Genomic DNA, 15,327 nt, shown 5'->3' with positions numbered 1-15,327 from the left:
ATGTGTGTGGCTCAGAGTCTGTATCTAGCTTGCTCATTCCTCAGTATTTTTCTCTGACAGCTCTGCAAATCTAATCATGGCCTGTGAAAGTCAAATAAGGTTCTTAAGTTTTTATTTATCTTCATCAAGATAGTGCTTGCAGAGATAGTGGGCATGATGTGGCAACACCTGATGCTGATAGCTCAGCAAAATCTGATCTGGATTAGCGAGGAATGATACATGAAGAAATCCACATGGGATTGCCACGTCAGGCAATCCCTTCTTGGAGCAGGTCTCATGCCAGGTATTCTCTTCTCCCTCTCCCTTTTCCATCATGTCTGATAAGAGCTGCAAGCTGGCCTGTGGGATTCCTTGCCTTTTTACGTCCTTCATGAACACATTCCAGTTTTCTTTCCCCAGAGAGAAAATACCTGAACACTCATCTCTCTGTCTCTGGGCATCAAAATATGAATTGAAATCATGAATTCAGGAACTGGAATTGTAAGCTTCAGGTTGAGCTTTGCAGACTCTTAAGGGATGTTCTGGGTGACAAAGTTCTCTGTGTAATATCAAATACAAAACCTTCTTCCCACCCTTCCTCCTGTTGGCAGGAAGTCCAGTTATAAAAATTCTTCTCAACTACAGATTACCAAACTAATGCTTAGGTAAGTTTTCTATCAGGAAATAGGCTCTAAGTAGCAAGTTCCTACTGTCTTTTGGCAAACAGGCTGTGAGACAGAAGGTTTCTGGGATGGGACTTTATGCTTTCTGAGTTGCTAATGACAAAAGCTCAGTAGTTGACAGTTGGCTTGACAGCTTATTGAGGGGTTACTGCTGTGGTGGCTTCTTGGAACCTCTGTCTGCAGGACTGGGCTGACCAATACTTTGGGTTTGTGGATTTTTTTCTATTCCAAAGCAAGGCAAATATTTTAACAGAAAAAAAAATGGAAATAATTTAAGAAACAAAGTGTCAATGTGTGTGATAAAGTACTTGTTTTTAAAAAATAACTCTTGGGAGACGCATTATCACCTAGATTAGACTGGATCAGTGCAATGCCAAGGAAGTGTCATCATGGAGGAAGTTTAAAGATCAATCATAAAAAGCAACTTGGAAAAAATAGTGCAAAAAAAAAAGTCTGGTTTCTTTTAATGTACTTTATTACTGGAATGTAGCTGAATTGTTTTAAAGCCACTCAGCATGTTATTTTCTATTTTCTATTTAAGTGAAGTCCCTCACTGAAATGGGATTGTGAGATTAAGGAAAATTTATCTAAAATTGTTATTTGCTGCTGTCCAAGCAAAACTGACACTGTAGATATCATGGATTTTAGCTTTTGCAACACGGAACAATCCTGTTGTCTGGCCTACCTGGGCACTTCATATGATGAAGCTAAAATAGACTGGAAAGGGGGATGGTGTTACACAATTACAGATAGAGTTGCTGGTTATTTTATCTAATTTACCTTCCTATCATTACAAAAGTTTTCTACAGTACGTATTTTCCTCTCCAGAAAGATACTGGATAGGATGTTCATGGCAGAAGTGAGTAAAATATGACCAAGGAGTTTTGAAAATCAAGAAACAGTATGGTGTTCACTGCTACTAGGACAGTTTACCAAGCAAATGAGACAGCACTTTTTCTAGATTTGGACATGCTGTCAACATAACATTTCTTCTTTGATCTTCCTACATTTGGGTCACTAATTAAAAATTACTCCAAAATACTGATACTTCTAAAACAGGCCTCTCTAACATAGTGATCTGAGCAGTATTTTGCCATATATTAAAAAGATGACAAATGGCCATTATTAAAAATGCCATTTTCCCTAATCCTTACTTCAGTCTAGGAGCTCAGTCCTGCAGTCAATGTATGAATCAGAGTAATGAAGTCAATGACATCTTAACTGAGTGATGTCTGCCAACCCTGACCTCTTTGAAGTCAATATAATTCTTCTAGCATCCTGTGTCCAGTGTGTCTGGTTTTAGTTTTGATCTTGGGACAGTGATCTTCATCCATACTCTGGGCTTCTAAATGTCAATGCATCAAGCTGTCATTAAAATGTAGGATGGCATGTTCGGGGTTTTTAAAAGAAAGAAAGTAATGGTGCCTATAGCTCATGTTTTAGCATGCTGTTTCTGAAGAAATTAGAAGTACTCCCAGATAAGATGAACTAAACTTATTTACACTCCTCATTTTGGCATAACAATGAATTAAAGTCTTGGGGCTTATTCAGGCAGGGATGACATTGCTGCCCATCACTTTGGGATATGCCATGGGGCCTGAGTCATTCTTCACATAGAAAAAAAACCATAGGGAAAACAGGTAATGACACAACTGGAATTCATTCTCAGTACAGCTAATGTACACAGAGGAATGGCACATTCTGACTCATTCCCACTAAACTTCATCTTCTGTATAACTCTCCCCACTGGTAGTGAAGCACTCAAATGAAGTGGTGCTGGCATTATACAGTAAAGAATTGGGAGCAACCAGGTAGAGCATTTTGACAAATGTTTAAATTGTCAAGAGTAAAGTTTCCAAAGAGTGATAGAAATAAAAAGAACAGTCTTACTTGTTCCAGACAACTAATCAGAAAACACCTCTTGTGCTAAACTAATAAAGCCAGGTACTGGCAAGAGTACTAGTTGCAAAATAATATCACTTCATATTGCTTCCAAACAGTTTTAACCAATAGCCACACACAATTATAGGTTCGTTCAGTTGCATACCAGACGATGAGAGTTAACTCTTAGATACTCAGCACATAATACTATGCAAGGCAAAGCAATGCTGAAAAATCTGTAGATGTTTCAGTTCTCCAAGCCAGCAGTTTTAGTAATCAAAGGATGTTTTCCCTTTCTATCAAGCACTTCAGGTAATTTCAAATTATTTCTACGCTAATTTTTCAGTATTGCTATTATAAAAACTCAATATTTCTTAACTTCTTCACTAACTCCTTTGGTCTAGAAAGAAGCACAGGGTTTATTCATGTTTGATTCACAGAGAGACATTTTAAAGATTCAATCCTAACACCTGACATGCTGTTCACAGTTTGTAAGCGACACTGGAGGAGTACTCATTGCACACTCTGCTACCTTCCTCAGCAGGGAAGAGCACCTGAGCTACATCAAACTTACTCCCATTCTCTTCAGCCACACTATTTTGCAGAGATAACACGACCTGGACTGTGGCAGAGGCTTCAAACCCATTGCCAAGGATGGTTGTTCCCTGTGTAGGATATCACCAGGCTGCCACATCAAGCAGCAGCTGCTCAGGACAATGATAGCTATTCTTGTAATTTTAAGAGAAATTTCCCATTACTCCTCCAGCTAATCAGTATGCAATTATTTTAGTTATCATAAGGCAGCAACTCAATCACAATAACACATTGTGTTTTGTGAACACATTTCCACACACTTGGTGTTTAAAGTTCAAATTATTCACAGTATCATAAAGTAACATGATTTTGGTGTTAATTGTAACATTTGTGTGAGAATAATTATAGCACAGAGATGACTTTCAAATTAAGTTTTCTACATAAGAGTTTTCCCCCTCCAGTTGCAGTTTGGACAACAGATCCACACTTCCATGTTTTCAAATAGCTTCCACTTATCAGAGATAAGATCCTACCAGCAAAGCCTATCTCTGTAGCCTAGCTGCTGCCAAGATCAGCATGCCTGTATCCAGGCCAAGAATTTTAACAAGGATCTTTGGCCTGTTGTCAATGAAAATTTCCTCCTATGCAGAAGAAAGTGGAATTTCCTAAATTTACACTTAATGCCTAGTGCAGTCTAAGCAAAACCCTTTTGCTTTTTGTCTTGCTTTTACCCAGCTTATTAGATTTTCTCCTTTTCATTATAACAAGCATTGTAAGCAATAGTTGAAGCCTTTGTCTTACAGATGAGCAAACACCTATTAACAGATATTCCCTTTTGAGGTTTACTGCATTGATGCACGTAATTCACCTCAGCCAGCTCACCTTCCAGACCAAACATAGCTACTGCTTTTTTTTATTAACAGATCTAACTCATTGCTACTTAGAGATGAGTTGAATAGCAACATCAAATAATATCATTAATAGTTCCTCTTTATAAGCCATAGCAGTGTTCAAGGCCAGGTTGGACAGGGGTCGGAGCAACTCACTCTAGTGGAAGGTGTCCCTGCCCATGGCAGGGGGCTGGAACTGGATGAGCTTTAAGGACCCTTCCAACATAAACCAGTCTGGGATTCTATGATTCTATAAATGAGTCTTGAAATCAAGACAGATGTTTTTAACAAAAGGTTAACCAATTGCTCTTGCTCTAGGTCTTTAGTTCACAAGGTCATAGGATGCCTGTGACAGCAGCATCTAAGCACCAGTTTCACCAGTACATAAACCCATCAATAAAAGAAACCATGCATGTCTGTAGCACACATTTAATGTATTAATCAGATATTAATTTTATAAATATCTCTTTCAGATGAACATTAATATAAACTATAATCCTGTGAAATAGAATTGCAGAAAGGTATTAAGGTATTCCTTAGCATGGTTATTTAAAGCTATAATTTTCTGAAAAATATTGTAAGACTTTGATTACACCTTTTAGTTAAAATTTGCTCCAAGTATAGCAAGACAGACTTGTCAGGTGGATTTTCTTAGAAAACAAAGCCTAAGTACTCACTTGGTGACTGTCTCACTTCTGCCTTCCTGTCTTCTCATATCCCATTGGTAATGGCTGTACCTTTTTAGTCATTTCAACCAAATATGACAAAGGGTAGACATTTTAAAGAAAACTCTATGAAATAAAAGACCACAGGGAGCACACAAATCCTATAAATGCTCCTGGTGGCAACGTGAATGTTGGTGATGTTAGATTCACAAAGGCAATTTGCAAAGAGCTTGCCATCATCTGTAAGGGATGATTTTGCAGGAAAGCATCTCCACTATTTCATTGGTTATATTTCCTGGACCTTTTCTGTTTTAACCAGGGTCTTAATTGAAGCTTTTGGGCACATATTCTTGACTCCTTATTGAACTTCTTTATCTACACACTCTTGTGCCATCTCAATAGTAAATTGTTTTATGACTGCAGGATTTATATACCCAAAGTTAACAGTATGATGTGACTCAATTAAAATCTCATGTGGGAATAGCCCTGTAAGAGAATACATGGTTATACTCATAATTGTGTGTGGTCTTATATTTAGTATAAGATGTAGCATACTTAAGGCAAGGCTAGTTTCCTTAGGGTAGGCCACCAGCTGATTGCTACCAGGAAAATCTATTTGCTAGATCATTAGCAATAGATGTTAGCTTAGATCTGGTTTACAATTTCTGAATACTGACTCTTCTGTTTTCTCAGAGACTATATGAAGCCCATTAGGTGCAGCTCATATTTAAGTACCAGAAGGCTCAGGGTCATTTCTATAACCAGTTCTAATGCAGATTAATACTAGTGCCTTTTGGCACTGACTGGGCATGCAGAGCCAAGCATCGTCTCTGCAATTACCTGAAATCCTTATCCTTTAATAGATCCATTCTACATTCTTCCAGTACCAAAGCAAGCCTTGTTTGTGTCCTTGGACTAAAAGGTTGCTCTTCATTTAATTGATTTTTTAATTGTTTACTGCAAAATACCTGCAAATTCTTTCCATTAAAGCAAAAGTCTGTTCCATTTGTACAGCAAATGCAAGCAATTATTGCTTTTAGTGAGGGTTCAGGATTTCATGGCTTCAGAGTTTTCTGCAACCAGGTATCTAGTAAACCATTTGAACCAAACCTTGGTTTAACTTTCACCTTTACCGAAACTTCTATTATAGATTGTTCCAAATGCCTTTACATAGCAAGATAACTGAGTTCATGTTACTGACTCATCATTGCAAGGCTCTTGGAAACACTCCTGGAGATACTTCCAGCTCAGACTGCAGGGGTTTGTGCTGTAGCTGGAGAAGATTCCAGTTTCTATCCCCATTGACACAGCACGGTAGCAGAAATTCAAGCACTCAAACCTAGAGTTTTGTGATGAATGGGTACACTTTGTCAGAGGTGGAATGAATGAGACTGCATCGTGCAAGATCTCCAGCATAATTCAGTGCAAACTTTATATGCAGTATAAACACTGCCTGTTTGTCTATTAAAAATGTTCTCAGTAAGTAGCCTGGCCATTAGTTTCCTGCTAATTTGGCCAATGCGTCTCTTCTGTTGGGTTTTGCTAAAATACGGAGATGGAAGTGTCTAGACTAATACAAGGAAATCAGTCTTAGGTTTTAGAACCCTAAATGTAAAGTGTAACAAATGTCATCTCGGGAATACAGGAGAAGCAGAACTGTGCTCATCAGCTAGTTATGAAAGTTTTGCAACAGTTTAGGCCTAGATTTAGGTATGAAGCCCAAAAATCTTGTATTCTGATTTAATTTCTCAATAAAACATCAAAACTCACAGGTTAATATAAACAGTACAGGGCAAAACATCTATGGTCATGGGTCAGAGTTAGGGCTAATAAATGCTACGTTTTCTCTTTCTTAAAACTTGTATTATGTGTTCAGCATAACTTTTACAATACCCATACATAGCATGTATTTGCTTTGAAGTGATTATGCTCTGTGATAGCTGTATTTCTGCCAAATCAGACTCTATGAAAAGATCACATCCAACAGTGCTGAAACCACTGGTAGAACTGAATAATCTATACAGCAGCTGCTTTCACCAAGATTATATTTCCCTTTGAGTGCTGGATGGCAAGCGCGTGCCCTGTGGGAAGGAAATGCTGCTAAGTGTCCAAAGCAAAAGAATTAAATTAGAAAATGTCCAAAAATGGTGTGACCCAGCAAGTGGCTTTGTGGAGCAAATCCATCACTGGAGCAAGACCTGATCATTTCAGTTATAAAAGGAGCATATATTAAATTTAGAATCTGAGAACTTTGTTATTTATTAAGAGGCCCAGGCCCTCAGTTAGCTGCATGACAGATTGTCAGATTTGGTACTCATATACACGAAATGCATGTTTTGCTCATAATGGCAGAATCCTCTAAAATTGCAACTGCAGGTAAGTGATAGCATTTATCATTCCCTAATCTTCAGCGTAAATCAGGAATACAGTTTTCAACAACATAAGATATAGGAGGGAGCTGAAAGCCAAAATACAAGTGGGACCATGTATCACAATTTCTGATTAGCTGAAAGTGGAGGACAAGTGGAATGAAAATCCATTCATGTGGATTACTGTTCTTGTGCAGTCCAATTCCCTCTCATCATTTAGACTAACATTAATATTCCCTTTATCTTTACTCTGGGCTGTTGAGAAGATGCAGAGCTTGACTGTCAAGCTGGGACTTGTTTTAAGACCTATGTAAAAAAAGTAGGAGAGCCATAAAATAGTACTTAGATGCTTTCAAATACAAACACAATACCATAAGAGTGCACAGATGTATATGTTTTTCACACCTAGGAAACTGCCCAGCAAAGTCCTGCTGAGCACTGCAAACACTCTGTAGGGATGGGATTTTTGGAAGCACTCAGCTGCACCCTATGGTCCCACCAACCTCAATGGGAGTTTTCCCATTCAGTGAATTGGGCTTCCTCCAAATTCAGTGCTTGGCCTTTCTGGGAATCCTGCTCCCCCTCAGCAAGCATGTGGTGCCAGGAAAGACTTTGTTACATCTAATGCTCCTTTTCTAAATGCACTGAACTACAGCTGTGGTGCCAGGCCTTGAGGCTGGAGGCTTGGGGAGAAGGCAAGTACTCTGGACAGGAGGGCCATGAAGCACAGGAACTGTAGGGTGGAATAGGACTTGGTTTCCCTCAGGTAACATGCTATAAGTTGACCCAGTTCTATGGGTGAATGCTCCTTCTTTTTGTCTGTACCTTACAACCATGACAGTGAGAGTTGTCAGAAGCATTTTTTACATATTCCATTATTCTACCTGGTCACAGAGAGGCACAAGCCACATGTCTAAACCTTCTTGTAAACCTTCTCCTTCTGCCCAGTTTAATCTATGCAAAATACCGTACACTTGAATTAAGCAAGCCAGCTACCAGGACATTCTACATAGGCATATATAGGCACAGGACAACAGGGAATGGCTTTAACCTCCAGAAGGCAGACTGAGATGAGCTCTTAGGCAGAAGCTCTTCCCTGTGAGGGTGCTGAGGCCCTGGCACAGGGTGCCCAGAGAAGCTGTGGCTGCCCCATCCCTGACAGTGTTCAAGGCCAGGTTGGACACAGGGGCTTGGAGCAAGCTGCTCCAGTGGAAGGTGTCCCTGCCTGTGGCAGGGGTTGGAACTGGATGAGCTTTAAGATCCCTTCAACCCCAGCCAGTCTGGGATTCTATAATTCTGTGATTCTATGTCTACCAAACTCATTTGTTAGGGGTCCGAACAGCTACCGTTGAAGTCTGTCAGAATTGCTACTGCCACTATCAGCAAGGTGCACTTACCTGCCAACAAACCAAGCTCCCCATCTTCCTACAGCCTACAGGAATGGAAGCCTAAAAGCACTTTTCCTGGTCCCTTATCAGTGAAGCAAGAAGTCTAAGCAAGGGCTTGGACATTCTGTGTGGAGGGGCAGCACATGTGCTTGTCACTCTTACACACTCAACACATCTGTTGACAATGGAGGTCCGAGTGAGGGAGTAGTGAGGGGACCTGGATGTAAATGAACAAGCTCTTGATCAAGCAGGCAGCACCAGTCCTAGGTATGCTTCTCTCTCTCCATGATCCCTCACAGGAATTGTAATTACAAGTGGAAAGTTACTTCTCAAAAATCCTCCCCAACTTCAAACCACTCTCAATCGTTTCACAAGTAGTTAGAATCTACCAGTAGAGAGGAAAATAATTCATCAGCTTTGTGTTTAAGAAGCATCTCTAACACTAAGGACTAGAAGCTTCTGAACACAAAAATCAGGAACAATTCAGGAACAACAAAAATAAAAAAGGAGAAGAAAAATCTGTTGAAATGTGAAGTGCAATTGTAAGGGCACTGTTGAGTTCTGGACTCCAAGAAGCATGTGGCTCTGCTGCTGATACTCTAATACCAGTTGATGGCTGGTGCCAGGACTATGAGCACAACCTCACCCAGTGCTCTGCTCGGAGTTGGTCTCTAGACTCCCTGGAGTCAATGGTAATTCTCAGCCGCTCCACACAGGCAAGTTTTATCCTGGTGTGCATGTGCCGTTAGAGACATTCTTTCTGATGGAGCTGAGAGACAGATGAATACAGAAGTACACGGGTTTGGTCACTATCAGTCAGTTGTGCTGTTTGCAGACATTGCTTAGCACCAGATTACAGCTGGTACAGACATGGAAAGGAATCTTTTGGTCCCATCATGGGCCCTGTGTCCTCCAGCACACTGACTGTACCCTGCTAGCTAGGCAGTGTGTATCCTTAGTCATCTTCTGGAAACAGAGCTCCTTTCAGGAGCCCCTGGAATGCTGGGGTCCCCTGGAATGCTGCAGTCTTCCTCAGGCATGACCACCCCAGCAGGGCTGCAATCCCCCTCCACTGCAAGCAGCTGAACTGAGCCATGGCTGCAAGCAGGAATAGTGCCATGTTTTCACATGCTTTCAGACCTAGTTCAGGCAGAAATATTAAACATCCAAAATGTCAGGCCTATATTCAGAAGTGACAGATGTTCAAATGTTTGGCTGCCTCTTTTATCAGTCTTGTCTCTTTTCTAACAATGTGCTAGATGCTTACAAGCTTTCAAGTGGTTCGTCTGCAAGAGCTTGTGCTCTGTGAAGCTTCTTGTCTTCATGCTAGTAGGCCAGTTAAAGGTATGCTGAATGAAGTAGAAATAGCTATCTCCTCTAGAGAACAGTTACATTCTTGCAGTTGCGTGATGATTTCATGCTATGCAAGAACTGGAAGTTCAGGAAAGTTACATGGCAGCAATCTCCTTCTGAGGTCAGAAGTGCTAGGAGGTGAGGGGGAGAGTGCCATATAAGTGGAGGCTTCAAAGAATGGCTTGAGAGAACTCCTAAACACCGTGCTTTCCAAATGCAGACGATTAACATCATTACAGTTTTCCCTAAAGGATACAATACTGAACACTTCAGTCTATTATGATCATTGCATGATCCACTTCAGAAACACCTTTTGTTTTCTCATAGTTTGCTTGATATTTGCAGCAACTCTGTTAGGCACGTACTGCACTTCTCCTGCAAGCCTGAGAGCTGAAAGGGAAAATAGGAATGCTCCCAATTCAGAGGATGAAGGTATATGGCAAAGTTAGTGCACCTGTGTATGCTCCAAAGACAAGCACTGAATAAGAATCCACCTTGATGTGCTCTTGAATTGCAAAAGCTTTCTAATGCAGCCTGTGCCCATGATTTATAACAATGACTCATAATATTGCATTATACTTAATATGATGCAACGCTGATGCAAGATGCCATTCGTGGAATTTCAATGTCACAGAGAAAAGAGAGGAGAGAGCAATCTGGTCATGTACCTTGCCGTGCTGTCAAAATGGAACATTTACAGCCAAAATGCGTAAAACCTTTCAGTACCTACTTTGCTATTTTTTAGTAGCATAACTTGGAGGATAACTTTTTTATTTCCTGGAGCATAAATAACTCTCAGACGCACATTATTGTGTTACTTGCAGTAATTTAAGTAACTTTATACTTGAGAAGACAAATTTGCAAACAGATGATTCAGCCTTGCAATTATAACCCTGCACATGGAAGTTCTCAGGGCAAATCAGGATTATGCCTTTAAATTAATTCAAGCTTTATCTCTCTTTTCTGACTCAGCTGTTACAAATTCTCCTCCTGTTCTCCGTGTGCTGCTTGCTTCTTCCTGCAGTGAATCAGCATTTCAGGAAATACTAATTCAAAGAGGAAAGACACCCTAAACTCTGCTTCTGGAGGCCAGAAATAGCTGCTCTCCAGTAGGTTTGACAAATTATGTGAGGCTTCTTGGGCTGCTTGGGGCCAGTTGTGTAGGGTGTATGTGACCCCTGTTCTGAACTCTGTCCCTTCCCTTCCAAGCAGCCTGGGAACTTTGAAGTTGTGCCTGTGTGCTACAGAGCTGAGTCCTGGCAGTTTGTCACCGAGACAGGGAGAGGAACAGAGTGAGAGGCCTGCTGGCTCCACCCCAGCAGTGGAGGTGTCATCCTGCAGGAACCATTGGCATCATTGGCATTGGTTTGCAGTGCGGGAGCAGCTGGAAGTGGAGACATTTCACACCCGCCGATCTCACGTACAAGTGCTTCTCACTGTGCCCTGGGCATGCACACAAGTGTTTTCCAAGCATTGCACTACCAAGGCTGTTTGAGATAAAAACACATGGATATTCTCCACCTGACACCTCTAAAATCCTCCACACGTGGCACAGTCAATTTTCATTCATCTCTGGAAAGAGCTGACAGACAACTGTGAGATTGCTCTGGAAAAGTCATGCTGGTTTAGTGGTGGCCTTGGCAGTGCTGGGGTAACAGCTGGACTGGATGATCTTTAAGGTCTCTTCCAATCTGATTGATTCTACAATTCTATGATTCAAAGAGACTTGTGGGCACCACGGGAGATAGAGAGACATCTGCCTAGGTAAAACAAGACTATGGGAAGGTGGAAAGTCTTCAGTTAAGATCTCTAAAATGTCTGGATCAGGCTTTTCCTGATTCTCTGCAGGTTTATACTATGCAGTCCAACTCATGCCCAGCGGGCCTGCCCACTGCATTGCAAAGTCTGTCATCTCTTGCTCACCAAGATGGAACAGATGAATGTGCCAGTGATTCCTAGGAAGTCAACTAGATAATAACACATGTATGATTTACTAGAGTACAACCTGGATCCTCTGCAGCTGGTGTAATCCTAAAGAAGAACCATTCCACAGGTCATTTGTGAGTGCCCAGAGCAGTGAGTACAGCACACAGTACAGTTTCACACTGCAAGACCAAAGTGAAGGGGACAGGCTTGTGAACTGTATAGCAGTGACTACAGGTGCAGATAACAAATCAATAAGAATTGAACATCTGTTTTATTTCTGGAAGGCCAGTAGGTGCCAGTCTGTCTCCTACGTGCATAAATATAATCAAAAAACTAGCCACGGGCAAGTAAAACTAGACAAGAATTTGTAGCCCAGAGGAAAGCCACCAAGAATAGATTGTATGGAGACTGATAAGATCCATATTGCTCCAAAACGGAGCGTACCACCTCAAAACAAGACGGTCTTTGTTGTGAAAGGGTTAGGTTGTGAGAGACCTAGCTTGCCAAATACCCATAATGGCCTCCCTCTGCCAATTGTCTTTAAGTACTGTGATCTTTCACATAAGAGCAAAGCCTGAAAGGAATCTTGCTAGCAAAAACATCATTTATTCATTCTCTCCAGGATGGTGGAGGAATGTGCCTCTTCCCAGTCATGTTACTCCTTCTTTCCCCTGAAGATTTCAAACAGAGATTTGTTCAAACAAAGATCAGTAATTTTGCTCTGTAAGGGATGCAGGAAGAAGAGTAGAAATATCTCTAGATCAGAACAGTTCCTGAGCCTGCTGGAGAAATGGCAGATGGCCAGAGATAGCACACACTACTGTTCTCCCAGGTAACAATGTGCAGAGCTCAGTCTTCCAGGCACAGTCCTTTAGCACAGCAAATTGTACACATATAGGTGAGAAATACAAGGGAGCTCATGTCCTCAAGGCTTCTGAACACAGGCCATCTCTAGGACCAGCTGCCCTCCTTCCCTACCCTGGGCCCATACCTGGGCGATAATGGAGATGAAAAAATTCAACTTCTTTTCTCTGTATCTCTGAGCTTTATATTGGAAAGAAAAGAATTCTAGACAGTAGCCAGTTCCATCTCTGTATGCAGCCGTCTGCAGGCTGCTCTGTCATTTCTTGGGAATCTTTTAACTGCCAGCACCTATTGAACTCAAGCAGACCTTTCAAGGAAGTACCTTTCCCACTAAGGTGAAACTCCTCTGCAGTTTCAGTGGATTTGTGCTTGTGTAAAAGAGCAGACTGTGGATCTTGGTGTTTTACCAGGTTTCTCAGTAAGCAATAAAGATCTCAGGTCATTTGTTCAGCAAATATTAGTGGGTAGTCCTTGATTTATTCTCGGAACTCAGTGTTAATCTTGCTAGTGGTTTGACGTACTGCGTTTGCACTAGAGAACCAGACACAAGCAGGCATTGGGGATACTAGACAGAGTAAAAACCGTAATCTCATCTATAAAACTACTACAATAGCATTAAATAAAAGAAAGGTTAGGCTTTTGTTTGGGGTGGAAATGGCTTTTTTTTTTTTTGCAATCTACTTGGCTCCAGCATAACTGGAGATGTCTCAGAGCCCACAGGTAATTACTACAACAAAAATAGTATCCACAAATTTACTGCTGTTCCTAACTTCCTTCTCCCATTTGCTTCTAAGTCACACTAACATAATACTCAAATCAGTACTAATGCTCAGTGGAGGAGGTAAAGCACAGAGCTCAGAAAGCAAGAGAATGAAAACATTCATTCCGTAAGATATGATTAGCAATACAGCACTTTCCATACTGAGAGCAGCGCTGGACTACCTGCACATGGGGAGTACGAGGCAGTTCCTGGCCACTGCTCACTGGTGTAAATCAGAGCCCCTGCACCACCAAGACTGTTCAGGGTATGCTGGAGAAGGCCTGACCAGCAGGGATCTGAGGAGCACAGATCAGGTCAGGTCTTGCTTCTGCAACAGCTGTTGTTGATGATCAGAAAACTGGCCGAGTGGAGCAAAGAGCAAAGGCAGCAAACCCGGGCACTCAGTGCCCAGGATCCACATGAAACGTGTTGGAAGCTGCTGAATTCCTGTCTTCCTGAGCACTGGTTCTGGAGCAGCTGCTTTCAGCTACCCAGTTCAAAAGAATGGGGAGGGGGCAGGCATCTTGCTGTGCAGAATGATAAAGCAAATCCATATAATGGTGTAACAGTGAGTCAGCCTGTGGCCTTTTTGCTAAAGTATTTTAATACTTCTAGATGTAGTCCTTGCACAAAGAACAAGGTTTAAAGAGTTGGGTTGAAAACGATCCCTTTTCAAATGAGTTCATGTCTGAACCTGACGAAAATCCCATTCACCCACACAGTAACAGCAACCTTTCTACCATAAAGTATCATTTGCCTTTGCAGTTAAAAATGTTTGTTTACTTTTTCTTTTTCCAGCTGTAGAGAGTAACATTTAGACAAATAAGTGATGGACAGATGATCCAGCCAGCTCGTATAACTCACCAAGGTGCCTACTTGTCTACTGTAAAATGAAGTCAGCATTAAAGCACACTGTAGTTGCTAGGCACTGTCCATGACCTAACCCATCTCCAGTCCCAGGCTGGAGATGGCCTGGGAGGAGAGCAGAGGGACTTACCTTCCGCCCAGCCTCATTGTTGTGCAGATTCATGAGTGTCCTTGCATTTTGCTTAATCTCCCGGGCATCCACAAATACTTTGGCGAATCCTATTCCATATCTGATGTCTGCAGAGCAGCCTCCCCATTTCCATCCTTCCTCTTTATGGTACTGTCCTTGTTTTTCTTTGTCACAGCCACAGTCACTCAGGTTGCCCTGTGTACAGGCAGCTGTGATTGCATGTGCTACTCCAGCAGCAATGATGGCGTATGTGAATGCTGCTTCTCTGCTACCTGAAATGAAAACACTGCTGTAAATACATGATACAACATGGTGACATGAGTTAGAAAAAAATAGGCAAGGTCCTTCCGTGCAAACATCAGGAGGCTATTATTAGAAGTGCTGTAAATCTGCAGGCATAAGCAGGTCTCTACTCTTCTAAGTATTGATTTTTGTGGACGTTCTCTCTCTGAAATGATAGCTGTCTATGAGATAGTAAGATATAAAGTATTGTCTAGGCAACTTCATTTATGTATTTCCAGATGGTATTAGAAGTAGTCAAACTAAGCTTTTTATAGCAACAGGGTGGGGTGGCAAATGCTCTAGCTCGAAAAGAAAGAAAGAAAAGGAAAATAGGTGAAATTGGGTGTGAAATTGCTAAAACAACCATATTAAACTTCTTAAAAAATCAGAAATGGGATTTTATTTAGAAATTGAGTTCTGCACTAAAAGGTATTTATACAGGAAAACAACCTCTGCTTACAGGAAGAAAACCTCTGTTAGAAATCTTGTTCTGAAAATATCTTTACTGGTCTGGAACATGGGATTTTTACATTGTAGGTATCACAAAGTTTTCATCAGTGATATTTGTGCAGACTCAATGAAATCAGTTTTGGGTTTAATTTCAAAATGTCCAAAATTTAGATTTCAAAATTTAATTTTTCAAAGGTAGGATGGAAAAAAAACCCTACCCTGTTGCAGGTGCATGACGAAAGCAAGGCAAAGTAACAGCCTCCCCAGAGGGCTGTGAGGAAGAGGTTAAGCTGATATTGATTTGTG

At 41.2% G+C, this 15,327-nt stretch overlaps 1 protein-coding gene across 1 annotated transcript in view; it reads right to left on the bottom strand.

Annotated features, from left to right (window-relative positions):
- WNT7A (Wnt family member 7A) overlaps positions 1-15,327 on the bottom strand; it is a 36,145-nt gene that overhangs the window by 9,058 nt on the left and 11,760 nt on the right. Inside the window, exon 3 of the mRNA XM_034066422.1 lies at positions 14,290-14,561. Within this exon, the coding sequence (XP_033922313.1) occupies positions 14,290-14,561 (272 nt within the window). The remainder of the gene's footprint in view (positions 1-14,289; positions 14,562-15,327) is intronic.

This window comes from Melopsittacus undulatus, chromosome 9, assembly GCF_012275295.1.
Source record: "Melopsittacus undulatus isolate bMelUnd1 chromosome 9, bMelUnd1.mat.Z, whole genome shotgun sequence".
NCBI lineage: Eukaryota > Metazoa > Chordata > Aves > Psittaciformes > Psittaculidae > Melopsittacus > Melopsittacus undulatus.
This window is presented reverse-complemented; position numbering and strand designations above follow the sequence as displayed.